Source organism: Schistocerca nitens, chromosome 1 (assembly GCF_023898315.1).
Source record: "Schistocerca nitens isolate TAMUIC-IGC-003100 chromosome 1, iqSchNite1.1, whole genome shotgun sequence".
Taxonomy (NCBI): Eukaryota; Metazoa; Arthropoda; class Insecta; order Orthoptera; family Acrididae; genus Schistocerca; species Schistocerca nitens.
In genome coordinates, this window is record NC_064614.1 from 1989144 (window position 1) to 2005201 (window position 16058).

Genomic DNA, 16058 nt, shown 5'->3' on the forward strand with positions numbered 1-16058 from the left:
TCCTCGCAGTGGCAGGCCTCGTACTGCACACACTACAGACAATGTGCAGAGAATTAATGAATCGGTGACTGCTGACAGATGCATCACAGTGAACGAATTGTCATGCTACATTGGGATAGGGGAAGGAAGTGTTTGCAGAATACTGAAAGTGTTGGCGTTAAAAAAGGTTTGTGCCAGGTGGGTTCCCAGGATGTTGACAGTGGGTCACAAAGAAACAAGAAAAACGGTATGCAGCGAACTTTTGGAACAGTACGAGAATGGTGGAGATGAATTTCTTGGAAGAATTGTGACAGGTGATGAAACATGGCTCCATCATTTTTCACCACAGACGAAGAGGCAATCAATGGAGTGGCAACATGCAAATTCACCCAAGGAAAAAAAATTCAAAACCACACCTTCTGCTGGAAAATTTATGGCTATCGTGTTTTTCGATTCCGAAGGACTCTTGCTTGTGGATATCATGCCAAGTGGAACCACCATAAATTCTGATGCATATGTGACAACACTGAAGAAACTTCAAGCTTGACTGAGTCGTGTTTGACCACATCGGCAAAAGCAGGATGTTTTGCTGTTGTGTGACATTGCACGGCCACATGTCAGTCAAAAAACCATGGAAGCAATCACAAAACTTGGATGGACAACACTGAAACACCCGCCTAACAGTCCTGACCTGGCTCCATGTGACTATCATCTCTTTGGGAAACTGAAAGACTCTCTTCGTGGAACAAGGTTTGAAGATGATGAATACCTTCTGCATGCTGCCAAACAGTGGCTCCGACAGGTTGGTCCAGAATTTTACCATGCGGGTATACAGGCGCTGGTTCCAAGATGGTGTAAGGCAGTTGAAAGTGATGGAAATTATGTGGAGAAATGAAAATATTGTTCCTAAAGGATGTATCTACACACTGTAAAACTTTCAAACATGTAGAATAAAACATGGATTTCAAAAAAAAAATAATGTGCATTTCTTTTGGAGTGACCCTTGTATCATATCTGACATTCCAATAGTTTCCTTAAACTGATCCTCTGAATAACTCCTATCAGAGCCAAAAACACATAGGAAATGACCTAAGGCATTAAACAGTTTCATTTTATATTTTGAGCTGTCACAACCAGCAGTTAGCAAAAACCAGTCATCAGATGGCTGACAATAATATCTGTCTTTTTGCTCTCTACTTCAGTATCAGTTTTATTGGCAGTCACAGTGAGGAAAGTAGTTTGTCCAATGCTATAACAATCCTACTGTCATTCTTTACAGAAAACATTTGTTGCAATTTACAGATCTGCAAGCAACTTTTTGTTCTGGCAAATGTGGAAGAAGCATATGAGAATCATTTGAATAATCTCCGTGAAGCAATGGGTGTTATGCAACATCATGACGCCATTACAGGCACAGCAAAACAGAATGTGTTTGAAGATTACAGTCGTCTCATATATGAAGGTATTCAACACTGCGGAAACATTACTGAAAGAGCTCTCAGGTAATTATCTCATTTAGTGCACATGTCTGGTAAACATGCGGTAAAAAAAGAAATCAACAAAAATCTTTTCTCTATAAACATATGATGTGGATTCTCATTTACAAATTGCTGAAGCATTCAAGTAACTGTCCATCCACAGTGGAGAGTGGTAAAAGATGTTTGTTTTGAAATTATATAATTAATGATTTGATTTTGCATTATGCAAAAGCTGAAAACAGGAAAAATATTTTCTGGATACTTTTACACACACTTTTTGCCAGCTTGTAGAGAAACTTCCAGGGTATGAAACCAGTAAAGAAATATACTGGGTATCACAAAACATTACCATATTAATTATCAGCATTTGTAATAATTCTAATTATGCTCTGTCTGTTGAGACATTTACTTTTCTTTATTTGCTCTTAAACTGACAGGAAATTAATACATTACTCAGTGCCTCGAAGTAAGGTTACCTTTAAAAAGTTTAAAACTGTATATGGTATATGAATGCGGACAAACAAACAGAGCTTTCAGAGCCACTGGCTCAAAAAGCTTGCAATTTTCGATATCTTTGTATGTCTGTTCACCTGCTGCTGCTTGTTGAGTAGATTATTTATTTATCCAATTGCATTATTTTCACTTATATACACATAACTGGCGCTTCGACTTTTCTGTAAATGGCAGCCAGTGTCCATTTCTTAGCTGAAGAACCACACTGAAAATGTGCCACCAATAACAAATGTAGGAGAGAAAGCAGTAGTTCCTCTATCCTCTCTGTCCACCTTTAAGCTGTTGAGTGCAGGCAACACTCGGTAGCTGATTGGTGGGGAGATGGGCTGGTGGGGCCCGGTGACACATTGCTGATCAAGAGAAATGTTTCATTCAACTTAAATTAACATCAAGTCATTAGTAATGGGAAGCGGACCCACCCCACTTCAACAACTCTGGCTGGCAGGCAGCTGCTACCACCCTAGCAAAGAGATGCACACATAGGTGCCCTGCAGTGCTGACAACTTCATTTGCTCTGGTGTTCTTTTGTGGAACGGCCGCAAACAGTGACTCGGGCCCCACTTGCCTTCACTGCAGAGGTGAGTGGTGACTTTTGTGTACAGGACATGACCCGCTGCCCCCTGGCAGGGATCTGGTCTTTGCAGGCACAGACAGCAGTTCAGTGGTGCTGTGACACCGAGTTCCACAAAAAGACTCGGCCCAGGTGGCAACTGGCTCGACCTGCTCTCGAACCCGTGGCTGCAACTGATGTTGCTCAGCTGTCTTGTCATCTAGCACGGATCTAGTATTGTGATGATGCTGCTAGACTCCAAATTAATCTGTCTCAAAATTCACGTCTATTTATATGGCTATGAGATGCATTGTTGAACTATTATCCAGTCCCCTGCCACATAGCTCACAATGTGGGTTCTGCCCTGGTGTGGTAACATTGTCCTGCCTGCCCCAGTTATTACTGCTGCACAGTACAGGTTTTGCCAAGCACGGTGGGCCCATCTTGCTATCCTTTTGCATATATGTCATTCTAACCCACGTGTTAACATAATGTGCTTACTCGCCTGCAGTTGCCACTCTGTGGTAGCTTCCTTACAGTTTTCACTAAAAACTGAGTAATGACATTACAGAGCATTTTCACTATTCTTTTTTTGACTTTTTTAGCACCATATGTTTTTTACAGTGATCCTCTTTTGCATTTTTCAGTAAACTTTCATCATCAGATCTACCATTTGTATCTTGTTTGTTAAGAAATGTTAGCCAGTGTGAGCCTTCTGAAAATTCCAAAACATTTATGGTTACTGTGTACAATCCACTGAGTCATGAAGTGTCTTATTATGTCAGACTTCCAGTTCTTGGGACTGCATATTCTGTAAGAGATGCTTCAGGTAAGCTATAAGTCATTCATAAAGATTGGCAACGTAATTTAGGAGGTTTTTTGTTTCACAAATAACTTTGTGCAGGAAATGAGCTGAAAGTACAAATGGCAACCATACCGGACCCAGTCCGCAACTTGCCTGAAAGAAATAGTAATGCAACTACTGAAATTGTCTTTCTGGCAAATAATATTCAACCCCTTGGCTTCCATTCATACTACATTACTGAGCTGAACAGTACAGATGATACAAGGCGGAATGAGTTAGAAAGTTCAGATACATCAATAGGAAATGATGTAAGTACATAAAACATCCTGAAATTATTTTTGATGTGTTCTCAGAGTCATTTGCAGTGGCATTATCTCAATTCCCAAGCCACATCAATAAAAATAGCAAGTTTTGAGTTTTTGGCAACTATCATCACTACCCTATTCGAGTGTTCAAACTACTGACTGTCACGAGTGACAATTCTAATATGCACAATGCAGTTAGGTCCAGAATCTTTCAGAAGTGGGATGAATTTCACATGTGCAGTAAACCATGTCACACAGCACATGGCAGATCTAGTCTGCTGTCAGGCTGTGTGATGCCACAAATGCAAGAGTCTGGTGCCTCTTTCCAAATTAATCCAACATCCTATACCCACTGAGTACCATTTGTTGTTTTTGATTAATATCATCAGCATGCCCCCACATCATATTAGGTACATACTCTTGATTTCTATTGTAATTATTTTACCATAACAGAATCTTGGCTACCATTTCTATGTGAGTATCAATCAGTTATCACCTGAGCAAAGAATTCCAACATCCGTCACTCATCTGAAATAATTTAAAACACTTATTAAAGGAAAACAGCTTTAGCAAGAAATATATTGCAGGTCCTTTCAGATACAATAGACAAAGCAAATTTCTTGAATTAGCAGAAAATGCTAAGGCACTGGTTTCCTTCCACACCGCAGTGTAACAAATAGCAGAAGAGGGTGCTTTCCCCAGTGTTCCATACTGCTCTGAAGATTTGGCATGTATTGTATACAGTTAAAGACGACATAGCCATCACAATGTTGGGTGTATACAGTATTCCCTGTGAATGAGGCATCATTTGCATGTGACAAATCCTTCACACTCTTGCTGAGTGATGTGCCGAACACATGCACAACATATAAAGCAAAGCTATCTAAGAAAAATATGCCATAAGATAATATTACCTAAAGAATTACCCAAAATTATGTTGGAAAAGAGGAAACTGTTGACCAATGTGACAACTTCATGAGCTTAAATTAGAAAAGAGGCAATCTAGTTCAACCACAATACAATAATTTCATAAGAGATCAGAATAAACACTTAGCACAGTTTGAAAGTAGGCTCCGGAAACAGAGCTAAAACAAAGAGTATGGAATGATGATTTATGATTGTAGGATGGCAGGAATGGAAGTTCTGAAGGTGGCATTGCTCCTCGTTCCCCCAGAATGAATGAATAAATTAATTCATGCCATCACATGACTTCACAACATGCCACACCCACCACACACTGCTTCACTAGCCTTCCCAAACATACATAAATTCACACCACTTCTGGAAGGTTCTAGACTAAGCTCATTCCTGCATATAAGGAGCACACCTTGCAATTCCTGATAGCCAGTAGTTTTAACTTCTGAAGATAATTGTGGTGAACACCATCAAAAACGTACTGACATAACTTGAAAAGAGATAGTATTTCATTTTGGGCCCACATTCATGACTAGTTTGTCAGATGTAACTTATCTTTACAGGTTCTCCAAGCGATGTTCAATGAAAGTACTGGTTTACTTCAGTCTGTTATGTTCAATAATGAAGAAATAACTCTGCACCAGAATTTCCGTTATTATGAAGGATGGGCTGGAAATAATTCTCAGCCATCACTAAGGGCTTCTGGTGCATACATATTCCGTCCTTATGGAACTTCAGTGCAGGTGTCACCTGTTGTGGAAACAAAATTTTACAAAGGTTGGTGAAGAAAGAAATTTATAACACATTCACAAACAAAAATACTAATAATTATAACAGACAGTGTTTGTGGTTCTTCTTCCACTAGGATATCACTATGTAAAATGCACCAACTGAGATGGAAGATATTGTCACTGTTGTAATTACACGTACTATGTTCGTATAATAACTTTGTTGTGGTTCATAACAAGGTCAAGTATATCTACACTTACACCTACATAGATACTCCGCAAGGCAGCACACAGTGCATGGTGGAGGGTGCCCTGAACCACCACTTGTCATTTCCCCTCCTGTTCCACTCGCAAATAGAGCAAGGGAAAAAAGACTACCTGTACATCTCCGTATGAGCCCTAATTTCTCATATCTTATCTTCGTGGTTCTTATGCGCAATGTATGTCGGTGGCAGTGCAATCGTTCGGCAGTTAGCTTCAAATGCCAGTTCACTAAATTTCCTCAATACTGTTTCTCATAAAGAAAGTCATCTTCCCTCCAGGGATTCCCATTTGAGTTCCTGAAGCATTTGTGTAACACGTGTTGTCCAAACCTATCAGTAACAAATCTAGCTGCCCATCTCTGAATTGCTTCGATATCTTCCTTCATTCCGATTTGGTATGGATCCCAAACACTCAAACAGTACTCAAGAATATGGCACACCAGTGTCCTATATATGGTATCCATTACAGGTGAACCACTCTTTTCTAAAATCCTCACAGTAAACCAAAGTCTACCATTTGCCTTCCCTACCACAGTTTTCACATGCTCGTTCCACCTCATATTGTTTTGCGATGTTGCACCCAGGTATTTATACAACTTAACTGTGTCAACCACAACACTAGTAACACTGTATCTGATCATTACAGGTTTGTTCCTCGTTTTTGCACATTTTGGGCTAGCTGTCATGGATTTCACCAATTGGAAATTTTGTCAAAGTCATCTTGTATCTTCCTACTGTCACTCTACTTTGACACCCTACTGTACATTATATATGTATGTAGAAAACAACAGTAGTCTTATCACATTTCACTGGGGCACTCCTAACATACCCTCATCTCTGATGAACACTCGCCATCGAGGACAGTATACTAGGTGCTATTATTTATGAAATCTTCAAGCCACTCTTATATCTGTGAACTTAGTCCATATGCTTGTACCTTTGTTAACAGCCTGCAATGGGGCACTGTGTCAAATGCTTTCTGGAAAACTAGAAATATGCAAGCTACCTGTTGCCCTTCATCCATAGTTCTCTGTATATCATGTGATAAAAGGGCAAGCTGAGTTTAGCATGAGCGATGCTTTCTAGAACCATGCTGATTCGTGGACATAAGCGTCTTAGTCTCAAGAAAGTTTATTATATACAAACTGAGAATATGTTCAAGGATAATGGTCCATAATTCTGTGGGTGCATTCTTTTACCTTTTGTATATACTGGAATTACTTGCGCCTTTTTCCAGTCACTTGGGACTTTGTGCTGGTAAGAGATTCATGATAAATACAAGCTAGGTAAAGAGCTAATGCCATACAGTACTCTTTGTAAAATTGAACTGGATTCCATCCAGAACTGGTGATTTATTTGTTTTTGAATCTTTTAGTTGTTTCTCTATGACAGGTATGCTTATTTCTACGTCATCCATGCAGGAATCTGCCTGATGGTCAAACGACGGTATGTTCGTACAGTTCTCCTGTGTGAACAATGGCTTTTGTTTTGCTATTTTCAACTACCTCACCAAACTCATCAACAAGGAATTGAATGGAAGTGTTAGATCCACTTAGCAATTTTACATATGACCAGAATTTTCTCAGGTTCTCTGCCAAATCTTTTGGTAAGGTGTGACGGTAGTAGTTGATGTATGCTTCACACATAGATCTTTTCACAGATGCAAAAATCTCAACTGACCTTCGCTTGTCATAATTTTTGCACCCCCTTTTGAACCTTTTAGTGCAACAACCACTGCTTCCTCAGCATCCACCAAATTTCATTATTAAACCGTGGTGTGTCTTTTCCATCCTTTATCCAATTACTAGGCATATAACTCTCCAGACCACAATTTACAATGTGCTTAAACTATGCCCATAATTATTCAACATCCATCTTACTGGAAATAAGTGACATGAATTCACTGCCTAACTGCTTATCTGCTCTATCTAGCAGAAACACTCTTCTGGCCCTCTTGACTGATTTATTAAGTTTATAATCATAGTTGTTATAAGACAATGTGAACGCTAATCCCTGTTTCTGTACTGACATTGTCAATAAGGTCTGCAGTCTTCAAAATCAAATGAAATAGAAGTCAAAACTCTCTATATACCAGAGAGCAGTTGAGACAGACACAAAACATAAAACACAGGTTGGAGGGAAAAAAATTCCTAAAATATTACTCAGGAAATTCAGATAGTCCCCCTCTCGGTGTAACATTGTGTATGATTTCAATATTGCAGTTCAGTACTCAATAAAAATTATAATAGTAATAATAATGATATAATTAAATATGAAAGTCACACTGTAACTTCCTTGATTAGCATCTTCTAACTGTCCCATCTCCACAGTCCAATCAAAGATTAGGTGAAATGGTTTAATTTTAATATTAACATTTCTTCATCTGTACTATTATACACATAAATGTAAATGTATATCACTGTGTGGTGGGAAACAGCACTATAGAATAGAAGTTCCAACATTGGTTGTTGCATAAAATAGAAAACAATAATTAAACTCATCTGGATATTTTGAAGAAATCAATGACTCAGCTCATTATCCAGTACATTTGGGGTATGATTCTTCAGAACGCCTAGGTTTCAAATGTTTTAGTGAAGATAGTAATTTATAAACTATAAAGGATCATGGATTATTCTCAAGTTCAATAAAATAAATTGTACCTTGTTACAGTATATCACTTTCAAATAATCACTGTTTTTGTAAGAGATAATACACCATTACTTTTAATTATTGCAAAATTATAAAAATTGACGTTTTTTGTAAAAATTAGTCCAACACTTGACTCTTTATGACTGTCATTTCTCCATTACTCCCAAAGACTGAAACTCAGAGAATAAACAAAGATACTGAAACTGGCTGGTGCAAAGCATCAAAGACACATTCTTACAATATCAACATTATGAACATGTGAGAACAAGAGACCGACTAGTGAAGTGATTTTGTTTATTCTTTGGAAGAGTAACAGGTTTTGAGAGTTGGATGTTTATTCTTAATTTTTTGTTTAGAGCTGCTACTTCTAACTGTAAGGTAACTAAATAATGTCTTGAAGTGTTTGTGGGTTTGATTTTTGACCTACATAACTGGTGACCCTGAAAACAAGAATGGGTTCCATTACAATAAAATGCACTCCTGGAAATGGAAAAAAGAACACATTGACACCGGTGTGTCACACCCACCATACTTGCTCCGGACACTGCGAGAGGGCTGTACAAGCAATGATCACACGCACGGCACAGCGGACACACCAGGAACCACGGTGTTGGCCGTCGAATGGCGCTAGCTGCGCAGCATTTGTGCACCGCCGCCATCAGTGTCAGCCAGTTTGCCGTGGCATACGGAGCTCCATCGCAGTCTTTAACACTGGTAGCATGCCGCGACAGCGTGGACGTGAACCGTATGTGCAGTTGACGGACTTTGAGCGAGGGCGTATAGTGGGCATGCGGGAGGCCGGGTGGACGTACCGCCGAATTGCTCAACACGTGGGGCGTGAGGTCTCCACAGTACATCGATGTTGTCGCCAGTGGTCGGCGGAAGGTGCACGTGCCCGTCGACCTGGGACCGGACCGCAGCGACGCACGGATGCACGCCAAGACCGTAGGATCCTACGCAGTGCCGTAGGGGACCGCACCGCCACTTCCCAGCAAATTAGGGACACTGTTGCTCCTGGGGTATCGGCGAGGACCATTCGCAACCGTCTCCATGAAGCTGGGCTACGGTCCCGCACACCGTTAGGCCGTCTTCCGCTCACGCCCCAACATCGTGCAGCCCGCCTCCAGTGGTGTCGCGACAGGCGTGAATGGAGGGACGAATGGAGACGTGTCGTCTTCAGCGATGAGAGTCGCTTCTGCCTTGGTGCCAATGATGGTCGTATGCGTGTTTGGCGCTGTGCAGGTGAGCGCCACAATCAGGACTGCATACGACCGAGGCACACAGGGCCAACACCCGGCATCATGGTGTGGGGAGCGATCTCCTACACTGGCCGTACACCACTGGTGATCGTCGAGGGGACACTGAATAGTGCACGGTACATCCAAACCGTCATCGAACCCATCGTTCTACCATTCCTAGACCGGCAAGGGAACTTGCTGTTCCAACAGGACAATGCACGTCCGCATGTATCCTGTGCCACCCAACGTGCTCTAGAAGGTGTAAGTCAACTACCCTGGCCAGCAAGATCTCCGGATCTGTCCCCCATTGAGCATGTTTGGGACTGGATGAAGCGTCGTCTCACGCGGTCTGCACGTCCAGCACGAACGCTGGTCCAACTGAGGCGCCAGGTGGAAATGGCATGGCAAGCCATTCCACAGGACTACATCCAGCATCTCTATGATCGTCTCCATGGGAGAATAGCAGCCTGCATTGCTGCGAAAGGTGGATATACACTGTACTAGTGCCGACATTGTGCATGCTCTGTTGCCTGTGTCTATGTGCCTGTGGTTCTGTCAGTGTGATCATGTGATGTATCTGACCCCAGGAATGTGTCAATAAAGTTTCCCCGTCCTGGGACAATGAATTCACGGTGTTCTTATTTCAATTTCCAGGAGTGTATTTTGGATTACATCCGTTAAGCATGGAAGGCACAAATGATTTATTACAAACTATTGGTGATGAGATCCAGCAGCTGCGGCAAGAGATTGAATTTTTTGAACTGTCAATGCTGAGAAGTGACAGCAAGAGGGAAAACAATGAGATCACAAACTCCGGTGATAACGGCCACACCACGAGCACACACCTGCGCTGAAAATTTTCCACATGCTGGTTTGTTCATGTCGACTGCACAGTGGTTACAGTTATGGGCACCTCCATTTACACCCACACAACCAGACATGTGCTTTGTGATCTTGGAAAGCATTTTCACATAACACAGATCACAAAAGATCATGAACAATTTAAGCTGGCAATTAACAATTTGGACCAGAGAGTAAAGACAATAGTCTCCAATGAAATTCTACACCAACATCATCAACAAGCATACCTCATGCTGAATACTTTGCTAATCACTTGTTGCATGAAGTTACCTGAGCAGAGGCTTTCACAAGCATTTTACCAGAAGAAACATGGCGACAGAAACCCATCACAGTGTTGGAGACATTTGTGAGCAATAGTGGACTGTAGCATAATATCTAATGAGCTGCTGCTACATAGCTTCCATCTCAAGAACAGTTGATGTTAATAGTGTATGAAGGACAACAATTGGATAAATTACTGTAAGTAGCTGATGGAGCATATGCCATGTTACAGTCAACTGCTGTGACAAACATGTATCGGAAAAGGAGCCAATGCCGAATTGTGTCACTGCATCTTATCGACAATCACCGGACATCAGTGGGAAACTCTGAGAGTTATGAACCACAAAGGGAAGAGTTGTCACGCAGTTACATAACTTGGAGGTACGGATGGGCTCTGATGAGACGACACAGTCATGTCATTCATCGAACCTACAGCTTCACTCAAGGTGAAGCTAATGCCGATGATATCTGCTGGTACCACAAACAGTTTGGCGTCCTTGCTACAAAGTGGACGGAGCCATGTGAGTACTCAAATGGCAAGGGCAGTCCAAGTAAGGTGCTACAGACTGCGACAATGACAAATGCCACTGCCAATGTAAGAAGCATCATATTGCAGCATCACACAAATGGACACATGGAAAAGGTAAGGCCCATGATGGCATGCTTACTACGTTTCTGGCGAGTCACGGCAGAACATTGCATCTGTTGCATATGACTAATAAGATTTCAGGCTTAAGATTTTTAATAGACACTGGTTGAGAGGTCAGCACCCTTCCAGTCATGGGCATAGTTAAGAAGACGATGCAGGACACCTTACAGTTGTTAGCCATGAACAACTCCAGCATCAAAAAGTATGCGCGCAAAGGTACGCCGATAGACATTGGTTTTCCTACTCTGCACAGTTGGAGTTAGGTTGTGGCAGACATTAGGCAACCCATATTAGGTGCTGATTTTCTATCCCTGTTTGCAATGGCTGTTGACTTGGCAAATGCCTGCCTTATAAGCAGGACACAATGTGACAGAGTAAAGGTAATTCAGAGGGGTTCTGAGGGTAATGTAATTGGAGTAATTAATGATGCAAGTAAACAGTCCACCCCTACATAGATTGTTGCACCCAAGCAGTGTTAAGCACAATACAGTGCATTATATACACACGTTTACAGTCCACTGGTTTCAAGATGCGACTGTAGAATAGCTCCATAACTATTGGTTGAGGCTAAAGCAATATTTGAGGATATGCTCTGTGCTGGTGTTATAAGGAGATCGACAGCCCGTGGTAATCACCGACACACATAGTGTGCAAAAAGGATGGCACACCTGTGGTGATTACCATTGGCTGAATGCAAGAACAGTCCCAGATAGGTACCTAGTACCTAACATCTAAGAAATTACCTATTCTCTGGTGGGTACAAAAGTTTTCTCAGTGTTGGATTGCGGTAAAGATGACAACCAGATCCCAGTGGCACAGACCAATGTTGCACAGACAGCATTTATTACATCTTTTGGCCTGTTTGAGTTTTTGTTTATGACATTTGGTCTTAAAAATGCAGCCCAAACCAGGAAGAGATTTGGTGACAAAGTGTTAACAAGGCTTGCTATTTTGCTTTGCGTATTTAGATCACATGTTAATACATTCAGATGATGCATATATTCATAACAAGTCTGTACATGAAGTGTGGTAGAGGTTGTATAGCTATGGAATGGTACAAAATGAAGGCAAGTGCATCATGTGCAAAAGTGAGGTAACTCTCCTAGGCCACAAAGCCTCTGCCAATGGGATCTGATCTTTGCCTGAAAAGATTGCCTACAGAATATATGCAACTCAGATGATTTTTAGGCTTGGTAAATTTTTACTGCCATCATCTGCCAGTAACAGCACCCATGTCACTTCAGCAGCACGAGACCCTCCTTTTCAGTCTATTGAGCACTTCCAAGTAGAAAGCTGAGTTCACTGTAGTCCCGGTAGATATGAATTCATGGTGGACAATGCCTCTGATGTCAAAGAAGACAATGAGCATGGTTTTGATCCTGGACTTGCTCATGTGTGCCTTCTTGCGATGGGGCGACGATGGGGTGTGCCACTCTGAACTCTGCCTTTTTGTCTCAGGGTCATACTCAAAAATCCATGACTCATCACCAGTGATAACTGAGTTTAAAAATTGAGGATCATTTTCACACATTTCTCGGCACCGAAGCACTTGCATGTGCTTGTGCCCGTCGATCAATACTTTTGGGACGAGTTTGGCACACACATTTCTCATGTTCAAATTTTTGGTCACAATGCAGAAAATGGTTGTTTTTGACATGTTTAGAGTTTGTGCTATCAATTGAAGGCTCAGCCGTCTGTCAGAGTTCAAACAATCATGCACACACGTCACATTTTCGTCAACTCGTGTGGTTGATGGCTGCAAGGTTCATCAGTGATTCCTCTTGGCCCTCCATGAATGACTTGTGCCATCAGAAAACTTGTGATTTGGACAAGCAATCAGTCCCAAAGGCATGCTGAAGTACTGGAAACGTTTTGGTGGCAGACTTCCCAAGTTTAACACAAAATTGATAGCGTACCGTTTGTCTACAGAATGATCCATTGTGACATGTGCATAAACTCAAACTGGGGTGATGGAAATGCATGTCCTGACTCTCCGGCAGCTCACAGCTAAATGAGACAAAGAGCGTTTTGAAGCTAACACCCTTTTCCACTTAGCCCAGATTGGTACAACACGCTTTGGTGTACCATTGCGTCAGAAAAAAAATGGTCGCATTACTTATGGAATGCACTCTGTACAAACAATGATAACAAAGTCTGAAATTACCATTATTTGTAAATAGAATAGCTTTTTAGGTAAACTAGTCACATCAACAGATTCTCACATTCTAATTACCCAAATGAATTTAATGGATAATAAAGTGAAGCAGCCTAAGCCTTGACTTAATATTTAAGATTTCTGGTACTGTGCACAAGCTATAAATGATTGCATCAATGATATTTGCAAGGAAAAAAATGTTGGGGGGGAGGGGGGGGGGATAACATAAAGGCTGGATGGAATCCACCTGCTTTGTTATAAAACCACTGAATAATTAGTCTAAAAAGTTTCGCAAGTTGCTTATCATTCATCATACACAAAAACCTTTAAAAAGTTAAAATCCTCAGTTTAACATTTATCATGACAAATACTTTATCAATGCAGCTAAAATGCCACCCAAACCACAAGCACCCTGCACAAATGCATCTGGAACAGTAGATGCCCCTGCCCCTCCACATTTGTGTCTCAGAATCTATATGCTTTACTCCATCTGACACTGTCTTGATTCACCAAACTATAAAAGTTCATATCTTTTGAAGAAGTTTGGATATTTATAAAATACATGTACCCTGATAAAAATGCTTAATTTCTAAACAAATTGAAGCTAAACACTACATTTCTAATTTAAATATCCAATTGAGTTACTGAGATTTGTAGCATTTACATCAAGTACAAATCTTTGACCAGTCAAAATATATCTAAATTTCAAGCTGATGCAATAAGCAGGGCATCTTTCCAATTGGAAAAATCCCCCTCTTTCCAAGTATCAGCTCAGAGTTGACGTAGCACTTCTTGCTCTTCCATTATTGACAATGTTGTTGTTGTTGTTGTTGTGGTCTTCAGTCCTGAGACTGGTTTGATGCAGCTCTCCATGGTTTGATGCAGCTCTCCATGCTACACTATCCTGTGCAAGCTTCTTCATCTCCCAGTACCTACTGTGACCTACATCCTTCTGAATCTGTTTAGTGTATTCATCTCTTGTTCTCCGTCTACAATTTTTACCCTCCATACTGCCTTCCAATACTAAATTGGTGATCCCTTGATGCCTCAGAACATGTCCTACCAACCGATCTCTTCTTCTAGTCAAGTTGTGCCACAAATTTCTCTTTTCCCCAATTCTATTCAATACCCCCCCCCCCCCCCCCCCATGAACCATGGACCTTGCCGTTGGTGGGGAGACTTACGTGCCTCAGCGATACAGATGGCCGTACCGTAGGTGCAACCTCAACAGAGGGGTATCTGTTGAGAGGCCAGACAAACATGTGGTTCCTGAAGAGGGGCAGCAGCCTTTTCAGTAGTTGCAGGGGCAACAGTCTGGATGATTGACTGATCTGGCCTTGTAACATTAACCAAAACGGCCTTGCTGTGCTGGTACTGTGAGCGGCTGAAAGCAAGGGGAAACTACGGCCGTAATTTTTCCCGAGGGTATGCAGCTTTACTGTATGATTAAATTATGATGGCGTCCACTTGGGTAAAATATTCCAGAGGTAAAATAGTCCCCCATTCGGATTTCCAGGCGGGGACTACTCAAGAGGACGTCGTTATCAGGAGAAAGAAAACTGGCATTCTACGGATCGGAGCGTGGAATGTCAGATCCCTTAATCGGGCAGGTAGGTTAGAAAATTTAAAAAGGGAAATGGATAGGTTAAAGTTAGATATAGTGGGAATTAGTGAAGTTCAGTGGCAGGAGGAACAAGACTTTTGGTCAGGTGATTACAGGGTTATAAATACAAAATCAAATAGGGGTAATGCAGGAGTAGGTTTAATAATGAATAAAAAAATAGGAGTGCGGGTTAGCTACTACAAACAGCATAGTGAACGCATTATTGTGGCCAAGATAGACACAAAGCCCATGCCTACTACAGTAGTACAAGTTTATATGCCAACTAGCTCTGCAGATGATGAAGAAATTGATGAAATGTATGACGAGATAAAAGAAATTATTCAGGTAGTGAAGGGAGACGAAAATTTAATAGTCATGGGTGACTGGAATTCGTCAGTAGGAAAAGGGAGAGAAGGAAACATAGTAGGTGAATATGGATTGGGGGGAAGAAATGAAAGAGGAAGCCGCCATGTAGAATTTTGCACAGAGCATAACTTAATCATAGCTAACACTTGGTTCAAGAATCATGAAAGAAGGTTGTATACCTGGAAGAATCCTGGAGATACTAAAAGGTATCATATAATGGTAAGACAGAGATTTAGCAACCAGGTTTTAAATTGTAAGACATTTCCAGGGGCGGATGTGGATTCTGACCACAATCTATTGGTTATGAACTGCAGATTGAAACTGAAGAAACTGCAAAAAGGTGGGAATTTAAGGAGATGGGACCTGGATAAACTGAAAGAACCAGAGGTTGTACAGAGTTTCAGGGAGAGCATAAGGGAACAATTGACAGGAATGGGGGGAAGAAATACAGTAGAAGAAGAATGGGTAGCTCTGAGGGATGAAGTAGTGAAGGCAGGAGAGGATCAAGTAGGTAAAAGGACGAGGGCTAATAGAAATCCTTGGGTAACAGAAGAGATATTTAATTTAATTGATGAAAGGAGAAAATATAAAAATGCAGTAAATGAAGCAGGCAAAAAGGAATACAAACATCTCAAAAATGGAATCGACAGGAAGTGCAAAATGGCTAAGCAGGGATGGCTAGAGGACAAATGTAAGGATGTAGAGGCTTGTCTCACTAGGGGTAAGATAGATACTGCCTA

At 41.3% G+C, this 16058-nt stretch overlaps 1 protein-coding gene across 2 annotated transcripts in view; it reads left to right on the forward strand.

Moving 5' to 3' along the window:
- LOC126240361 (lysosomal alpha-mannosidase-like) overlaps positions 1-16058 on the forward strand; it is a 253628-nt gene that overhangs the window by 168333 nt on the left and 69237 nt on the right. For both annotated transcript variants that reach the window (XR_007545366.1, XM_049947919.1), the window contains exons 9-12: positions 1282-1481; positions 3168-3349; positions 3425-3633; positions 5109-5322. Coding sequence is in view for 1 of the 2 variants with exons in the window: in XM_049947919.1 (XP_049803876.1) it covers positions 1282-1481; positions 3168-3349; positions 3425-3633; positions 5109-5322 (805 nt within the window). In the remaining variant the exon portion in view is untranslated. The remainder of the gene's footprint in view (positions 1-1281; positions 1482-3167; positions 3350-3424; positions 3634-5108; positions 5323-16058) is intronic.